This window comes from Anneissia japonica, unplaced genomic scaffold, assembly GCF_011630105.1.
Source record: "Anneissia japonica isolate Jap-2015-1 unplaced genomic scaffold, ASM1163010v1 scaffold287919_len575428_cov197, whole genome shotgun sequence".
Lineage (NCBI taxonomy): Eukaryota > Metazoa > Echinodermata > Crinoidea > Comatulida > Comatulidae > Anneissia > Anneissia japonica.
This window is the reverse complement of record NW_022718751.1, coordinates 534,963-544,479: the sequence shown is the minus strand read 5'-3', so window position 1 is coordinate 544,479 and position 9,517 is coordinate 534,963. Positions and strand designations below refer to the sequence as shown.

Sequence of the window (9,517 nt, the reverse complement as noted above, 5' to 3'; positions counted from 1 at the left end):
CGTAGGCTGTCTCTTATACGCATCTAGATGTGTATAAGAGACAGATATATATATGTTGAGAGAACAAATTAGACGGGCTTTGGTCTCAAGATATTCAGGTGAACAGACTGTACTGTGAGAACGTAAACAATTGCCAATAATATAGGCCTACAGTTTTAATAGTAAATTAAAATCCATAAGCAACTGTGTTTTATTTCAGGTTATTTTACTGTAAATATATTAATATCATTATTCATCTTAAGACATAGTTATAACTGTCACCAACAAAGTGATGGCTTTAATAAAAAATCAATGTTATGCAAAATGTATTATAAACAAAATTGTCATCAGTTTTTGAAATACTAAAGACTGTTGGTGTTATTTTGTTATAAAAATGATAAAAACGTCTACTTTTTGGATTAAAAAATGTTTGTTGTTTGATATACAGGATTATGATATGACACTGTCTTTGGACGAATTTGTAAAAATCGACAGAGAAAAAATTTTATTGCGGCACGTTGAAATGTTACCATATGCGCTCATTGTAGCGTGTTAAAGGTAGCTAATAATGCAAACGAAGTTAATCTGAGCTTGAGAATGGAGCACGCATTCTTTAATGCTCGGATATATCGTTTGCAATGCCACCGAGATAATGGTAACGAAAGTCTTATTTGCTACAAAATTATGGAAAGGCTGGTAATTATCCTACGCATCCATTATAACAGATGTGATAGAAATCTTCCGCAATACGTTCAATGATGTTCATATTTACAAAAAAAAAAAAAAAAAAAAAAATACCTCTCGCTCTAGTCCACTATCCCTCACAATGTTGTAACTACATGGAAAGGGGTAAGTTTTTTTGTTTTTTTCTCCACCTAAGAGTTATGTTCTGGTATAATGCTCTGGAAAGGCAGTAGACCAGGGATGCATGGCGAACTTTCCGTGGGGCCCAAAACTCAAGGAGAGGGGAAGTCCTGCTTGTGAGCTTAAAGCTTTAGTATCAATTAAATAACAATTATTATATTAATGATATTAATAAATAATAGGCCTAGTAGGCCTACAGTATTTTTTATTTATATCAAATATTAATTATTATTAGTAGTAGTATTTTATTTACCTTTTATTATAACGCCTTTCCTTGCGGTTAGAACGTTATTGAAACCACTCGCCTCAACAATGTCTATCCTCATAATAGCAAAGTTTAATAAATAAAAGTATTATTAATTAAAAATTGTTGATTGTTGCTTATCATTAAATTTAGGGATTGAGGGCGCTCTCACCAATTATTCCAAAAGTACTGCGTAAACGAATAGGCGTTCCTCTGGCTAAATCCATTACCATATTTTTTATACTTGCAATTGTGTAAATGAGAATAAATGACGTTTTGAATTTGAAAAGATAACTATCGCAATGGCTCCTATATATTAAGGCTCAACAAGAGGCTCTTTATGATAAACAGGATGCAATCTCTAGAGGCTAATCAACATGATAATGTTTAAATTCGTTTTTCCACCTTGAAACAGATCGTTGACCATTCAAAAATAAGTAGGATTGGAAAAACAACTAACTTAATTTTATGAGATAGGAATGACATTAGGAATACTAGTATAGGCTAGCGTTAATGTTCGGCAATCAAACACCATTTGAAAGTGCAAAGAATCGTTGAATAGCCTATTAAACTTGCAAATTAAATCGTTTCAGAGTATATATATCTCCCCTCTCTAGAGAATTAAAGAAATATCAGTTTTAAAATGAGTTTTGAAATTTAAAGCCGATTTTGGACAATGCAACTCAGTTGCTTCACGGAGTTTGTGGAGCTCTGGCGGTGGCTGTTATTGGGGGCCCTAATAAGCGAGCATTAAGTTTGCGAGAGGAGCCAACAAACAGACGCTGGGGTCCAGGGGGCCTAATGGCCCCCGGTTGGGTCAGAGGCCCCCTCGCGCTCAGAGCTTATGGCATTTACTGGGTTGTCAGAGAACATAGAATGGTCCAAAAAAACTGCAGCGATCGTTTAGGTAGCCCTATAATGCGGTTTCTGTATAATGATGCCAGGCTAGTGTATTTTCGATTTTTTAAATTGTCGGGGCTCCAATGAATGAAACTATGGTGTTATAAGAAAGTATAATACATACTCCAAGTATTGGAATACACGCCATCGTGTTGGGATTCAATATTTCGACATTAATTATGTCATCATGGTGATGACATAATTAATGTCGAAATATTGAATCCCAACACGATGGCGTGTATTTCAATACTCGGAGTATGTATTATACTTTCTTAACTGAGATTAATCAGTGGACCTTTCGGTTTTTTATGGTGTTATAGTTTATATTATATATTTTTTTAAACTACAATGCCGGGCGCCTTGTGCCTGGAGGCCCTGGCGCTCCGCCCCCGTCAGCGCCCGAGCGTGACGCCACTGATGCGATTCAATGGTCATTCGAATTAACGCGAACACCCACTTGGATTTAAAATACCATGGTGCGTAAAAGTTCATTCCAGTAGCGTATCAAGAAATATTGACATGGGGAGGGGGTGGTGTGGGAGCGAAGGTTGAGTGGGGCTCGATGGAGTTTTAGTTGGTAAAATAAAGTGAAATGAGCTAACTTAACTACTTTAGCGTATTTTACTTTTTTAAGCAAGAAGGACGTAACGTCTACGGTGCAAGCATTTGGGGAGGGGTGCACACCGCACCCAAGCCCCGTATACGCCAATATTAACTCTCAAAGTAGTACCGTAACATGCATTAATAACGAGTTAGCCTCAACTGCACACGATTATTTATGTGTGATAAACAGAGTGTTATGGGTTGACTATTTTTAAGACATCGTAGGTTTGCATCCATTTATGATCACTTTTCGTTGTAGTTCGATTGTTGCAAAATGGGGGTTTAATTAGTATAAATGCGTGCTTAGCGCTTCATTAACTTGAATGGTAATTTATGTTTACACATGATTTACCTTCACCATGACTTGTACTTAATTGCACCCGCACACCTCCATACCCCGCACATAACGATTTTACTTTATAAAATACACAAGTACTAAAATATAAATTATACAAAAAATGATCACCGCTCTGCTGAGAAAGCAGTATATTATGACATCTTAACAGACTATGTACATTCGTTTAAAACGCTATGTGCGTTGAATTTTGTGAAGCACCTTAGTTTGAGAATGACTTGGTTACAATATACAAATGAACTTTTTGGAATACAGTATTTCCATATTCATATATTTACCTTTGATGTTCTCTGCTCGAAACAGGTTGACTGTACTTAGACGTCAATACTTTCATCTGATGATCCTTCTCGTAGCACACACGGCCAATTATAGTACAATATAATTATATTATTATTAAACCTATTAATGTATGCTTATTATAATTATTGTATTTATATATTTAATTTTTATTGTCGTAAATTTCTTGTCCAAGAATGTGTGACAAAGGACACATAGGCCTAATGGACCTTTCCGAAGTGTCAAATTTACGTTAAAACCGGGACACAAAAAGAGACAATCTGACAAAATAAAAAAAAAGGGCTAGAAATACGTGCGTGTCCCACAAACGTTAGTATGTTTTAACTATAGAGATATAATAAGAATGTTAATTACTCCCATTCTTAAAGACCTTCATTGTCTTAGCATTAAGCAACGGATAATATTCAAGATTCTTTTGCTTGTTTTAAATCACTCTTTTTTAAACAACCATCATTTGCTACATTTTCTTACGCCATACTCTCCAACTCGTACACTTCGTTCTTTTGATAAATTTCTTCTTCAAGCCCCTTCAAAAAGGAAAAAACTAAAAACATGGACAACGCTCTTTTTCTGTTCAGGCACCTTATCTTTGGAATCTATTACCTCTTTCTGTTCGACAATCTTCAAATTTAAACTCATTTAAAACTAATTTGAAAACTTTTTTGTTTACAAAATCGCTTTAATTGGGTTAATTCTTACTGCGGCTTTGATAATGTTTTTTGAATTGGCGTGTTATAAATTTCTGCATATTATTATTATTATTAATAGCTCTATGGTTTTAACACTGACGTTTTGTGCGATCTTAGCACCAACACCCAAGGGGCGGGGCTTAGCGGAACTTCCATTTAAATAATAAACATCAAATCATGATTATTCATCAAGTCTATTTAAGACGCCGCAGAGGCTACAGTTTGCAAGTTCAACCACGTCTGCTTGGGTTAAGATCGTTTAAAAGACCATTTTCACATACTATGTTTGCGTTCGGATGTAGTGACCTTTTCAAATCATTACCGTACTATTATTAAGTTTATGTGACCAATAAATGACCCACTGTGTGTGTATTGCAACATGACGCTGTAATAATATTACTCCAAACTATGGACTGTCTGTAGATTCATAGGGGCGGATCCAGAATTTTTCAAACGGGAGGGGGCGGGGGGACAACATCACAACAGATAAGTGAATAGCGCTTTTCAATATATAACATTGATATGCATTGAAATTTTAAAATTTAAAACGGGGGGGAGCAAGTCCCCTACTGGATCCGTGCCTGCAACGGATGCGAACCATGAATCTTTGATACAAAATTAATGTTTGTATTAATTATGTAAATGAAACCAAAACCGACTAGCTTGTAAGCTATAAAAAAAAAAATGTTGTCTTTTACTTTTTAATTGATTTATTCCACTTTGTATTTTTGTATTTCAAAGTAAAGAATTAGTGTGCAATCTATTAATCTGAAAAAAGTCTGCAATATGGATTTTTTCCTATGAAAAATTAACAATGATTTTAAAAGAAATAATGCTAACACAGGAGGTATAACAGACTGGAAAGTAACAAACAAAAGCTGAAGTTAATTGAATCAATACAGACACGTACAACCTGAACGTTCCGCCTGTTGCATCGATGATGATGTTACGGTCAGTTACATACGTTAGTTCCAGTCTTTTTCTTTGGGGGACTGGGGTGTTCCCCTCCTGTTTGTTATGAGTTAAGTAGGTTATCTGTGTGATAACTCTTCTCCCCCTTAATCTCCGGTTATGGTGTCCTCATTCCTGATGATGACATAATTAATGTCAAAATATTGAATCCTGACACGATGGCGTACATTTCGATACTTGGAGTACGTATTATACTATTTTATATGGTGTCCTCGTGTACAGCAGATTTATAAGGGGTGAGAATATAGACATGAGGTACAAGCTGTAATTCCTGGAGTGTGTTTATTCACAAGCATACTTGTTATATTTTGGCCAGGTATGGCCTGCCAGTCTCGCATACAACCATGTTACTCTACACCACTAATTTCTTAAGCTGGTCCAATGACAACTGATTGCTGATTGATAAGTTTTTACAATTTATTTCATATAATTATATAAAAAATTGTTTTCCAGATTAAGATTTAGATACAATACTAGAAAATGTAAATACAGTGTTCTACCTGTTTAAATCATAGAAACAAAATTATGTAGAAAATAATATAGTATTTAGTATATTCTGTAGAATAGTGAACAAGATTTAAAAATAGCAATTTACATCACCATAATTCATATTTGAAAAAATATTGAACTGAAATCAAGTAAGTTAAAAACTCATATTAAGAAACAGAGTTTAGCTGTCAGTGATTTACAGATTTTTTCTCTTAAAAATCTGTTTTAATGTCCAATATACTTATATATATTTTTTTACAGCCTGTCCACAAAGCAAGCTGAGGTATCTAAGCCTGGCCAGAAATGGACAGCATGAGGCTCGAACTCCCAACCACAAGGTTGAAAACCTGAGCAGCAACAGCTGCGCCAACCGCTTTTGTCTATACAGTATTACTATATATGACATGATTTAGCTTGTAACAAACGCTTTAAAATAATAGATTTAACATGCAATGACAACACATTTAAAAACATGTCTAGTTTGAAGATTGTAGCACAACAAAATCATCTTCATCATCCTCATCAAAATTCTTATTAGAATCGTCATCATCATCATGATCACCATCAGCATCAATTGACAGATCTTTGTTGCTAGGAGATAAAGTTTTCTCAGAATCTAGAGCAGGGACATCTTCATCTTTGCGAGTCTCAACTTTTTCTTCAATCTGTTCCGCTTCAGAGCTGTTGCCTTGACTAGATTCACACAGTTCTGGAATTGTCTCATGTAATCTGTTCTTATTCTCAACATGTGATGGCAGCAAACATATTTGTGGATCTTCAGATTCTTTGTTCTGTTCAAAACTGGATTCTTGGACAGGTATGCTTCGCGTAACATCACCTGGGCTGGCATCTTTCTTCTCTGGAGATGCCTGGAGTTGGCCTGTTTGAAGTAGTTTTGTAATAACCTGTAAAAACAATACAAATCCTAATAAATTGTCTTAATAATAATAACAACAATAATAGTAACAATAATTAATATATCTTATTAATTTACTTTCAAGAGGGTGACCTATCTGAAATGCTATTCGGTAGGGGTCTTCATCCCGTACATACCAAAATAACAAAATACAAATATAAATGATAATTAGTCATTTTAGAACATTCACAATATATATAGCTATATAATGAAAGATAATATTCATCCACTCTTTAGCAATTATTAATTACGATTCTAGCTACACACTTGTAGCATTAACATTATTGTAATTCAAATAAATAATAATAAAATATAATACAGCAGAACGGCTCCTTTAGGACATCTGTATTAAGGGGCACTAAACAAGGGAAAGTATATCTTTTAACGCTACAGCCAACACCTAATCAGGGGACACCCTAATATTAAGGGGATACTTTTTTGGTCCCGAAGTATACAGAATAATTTAAAAATCCTATATTACATATATAAAACTACACATATTTGAAATATTTCATGGCCAATAAATGAAAACCGACTACGTACCTCTTCCACAATTTCTCGATACTGTCCCGTTGGACTTTCACTATTCTGGGATATTTCACTAGTAAATGACTGGTCTGCTGCCGTGCTTGAAATCTCGCTTGTTCTGTGTGATTGCCTGCCGTCAACATTATCTGAAGACCGCCTGAACCTGCCTCGATTTTCAGCTTCAAGACTTAAGTTTCCTCTTGATCCAAGCGTACTAGGTGGTAGCGTTGGGGAGGGCGTGTATTCATGATAGCTAGTGCTATATTCAAGTCTTAAATGCTGCTGTACAACCTAAATAACATAAACAAAAATTCAGTAAATTAAAAAAAAATTAAATTGTTTATATCAATTTCAAATTTCTGTAATTTTTTTTTTTTTACAGATACTGAAAAAGAAAAACTAATTTCCATTTTTATTGGACAATACTGTTTATATCGTCTTACCAAAAGATCTCAATCAAATCATGATTATTATATATCAAAATATATGGTAATTCTTACCTCTTCGATCATTTGCCTGGAAGGTGGTTGGGTGACAGCTGGTGGGGGATGGGTGTTCCCCTGTCTGGAGCATCCAAAATACAAGCAAAATAAAACCACAGCCAAAGTTAGAAGCCATGAAACAAAGGCTGGGATCCAAATAAGTTTTGGCATGTTTCCTAAAAACTCATTGTGGAATTCTGCGACTGCCTTTCCTAGCTCTCCTGCTGGAGCAAACAGCAGAACAGCAACTGTTTTGGTGAAGGCCTGCATATTAAAAAGATTGAGTAGAAATTGTATTAAAAAATATTCCATAGTATCTGTAATTATCATTTTGAACTGATTAACACACCTTCTCAAGTATGGTGAGTTTATGAAAATGCTGTTAGGTATGTATTTATTTAAGCCATCAATATTATAGATCTTTAAATACTTGTAATTGTATTTTTATACTGCATTGTTGTTTACTTTTATTTTTTGTAGTTTTTATAATTCATTTTAAATTTTAACTTTGTTTCCAGGGCTCGAAGGAAGACCAGCCTTTTTGACTGGTTGTACCATCCTGGTTAAACATTGTCAATAAATAAATCAATTATAGCAATTGCTAATCTTTGGTTACGTTAATTGTAAATAATTCATGTAAATTTTTAAATGTGGTTTTTTGAATGTTTCCTAATTTGATGAGATTTTTTTTGTTAAATATTTATAATTTAACATGACTGATGTTATACTTTATTGTTTTTTAATTGTTTAATTAAATTATTAAATTGTAAATACAAAACATTCAGCTTTTGCTGCTTCATTAATCGTTTGTTTTAAAACCGAAATAAAAAAAAGAGAGTTGATAATAACTTTTTTTAGTAGTAATACTGGGCTAATTGTGGCTTATGTTTATTTTCTAATAATAAATAAATAAAATCATTACCTTTACTGGTGAAACTTCCAAGATAGGATCAATCATATACCTCTTATGATACTCTTTGCATTCATCCTTAATTGTCATTTTTTGGAAGAATTGTTTTATTGCTTTCCATGTGGACAATTCTACTCCAGAACGACAGTACTCTGGGATGTCTTTCTGTTTCATCATCTCAGCGTGACGCTCAGCAAGCTTCTCCTGTAAAGGTTAATGTTAGAGAGGTTAAAGGTTAAAAAGATATTTAAATATACTAAAAAGTTATTAGCTTTCAATTATAAATTATAACAAGTTTTTTAACTAAAATGTTTTCCTCTCAAATTAATACATAATTATTACAGTGGTCAAATAATTTTATCTGGTTTATCAATTCAAATATTGACAGCTGCGACAAATATGGTGATGGCGCAACGCCACCGATGTTGATTATGCTAGAAGAGGAAGCAAGTTTAAAATATTTGGAATTACCTGATAGAGCTGAAGCCAATTCCATGGAACACTTATCACAAACACAATGACAAATAAAATCAAAAGCTGGTTCTTCCATGTCAGTGAGGTTTTCATTTCAAATGCTACACAACAAATTAGTCCGAAGACAGAAGCAATTATCTGAAATGAAATCAGGAAAAAATATTTATTCATGTATGTCTGTATTAATTAATTCATCAATCAATTCTTAATTTATTATTTTATACTTCCATTCATAGTGGTTTTTACGTATTGTCATATCAAACCTACCTATGGGCAAATCATATACAGTCGAGTCCGCCAAAGTCGACTCTGTTTAAGTCGAAAATTCGTGTCAGTCGAATTTTTTAAAAAGTCCCAGTTCTTTCCTATGTATTACTGTGTAAATTGTTTGTTTAATTCGATTTTTTATAAGTTGAATTTCGGCTATATCGACGGAATTTTCCTGTCCGGATAGGCCGATTTTAAAGTAATTTCAACCACACAAGTCGAAGTTTCAAATTTAGTAGCGCACGTGGGAAAAATACACAGCCGTGGGAAAATACGAAGTTCAATCCTTGTTGTACGGCAACAAGTTAGCCATGTCAAACTAACACCTTAGACAGCGCGCTGCGGAACTTGGCTCACATGATCGTATGTCGTAAGTTACAGTCTACTCTCACAATACAGACACCCCTCCGGACTGGCTCCAATGTTCAGTTTGTCGTCCAGTTCAGTTTATAGAACTTGTATTGAACCCATTTTGAACAAGATTGTTGTAGTCTGGGCCTAGCTATTTAATTAATTTATCAAAGCCCTGGATTCTTTTGACTGCCTAG

General features: G+C 34.1%; 1 protein-coding gene across 1 annotated transcript in view; it reads right to left on the bottom strand.

Moving 5' to 3' along the window:
- Positions 1 to 5,168: 5,168 nt before the first annotated feature.
- LOC117110607 (chloride channel CLIC-like protein 1) overlaps positions 5,169 to 9,517 on the bottom strand; it is a 10,158-nt gene continuing 5,809 nt past the window's right edge. The window contains exons 5-9 of the mRNA XM_033253367.1: positions 8,700 to 8,840; positions 8,241 to 8,432; positions 7,337 to 7,582; positions 6,852 to 7,127; positions 5,169 to 6,297 (exon numbers count right to left, since the gene is read on the bottom strand). Coding sequence (XP_033109258.1) covers positions 5,869 to 6,297; positions 6,852 to 7,127; positions 7,337 to 7,582; positions 8,241 to 8,432; positions 8,700 to 8,840 — 1,284 coding nt within the window. The 3' untranslated portion in view covers positions 5,169 to 5,868. The remainder of the gene's footprint in view (positions 6,298 to 6,851; positions 7,128 to 7,336; positions 7,583 to 8,240; positions 8,433 to 8,699; positions 8,841 to 9,517) is intronic.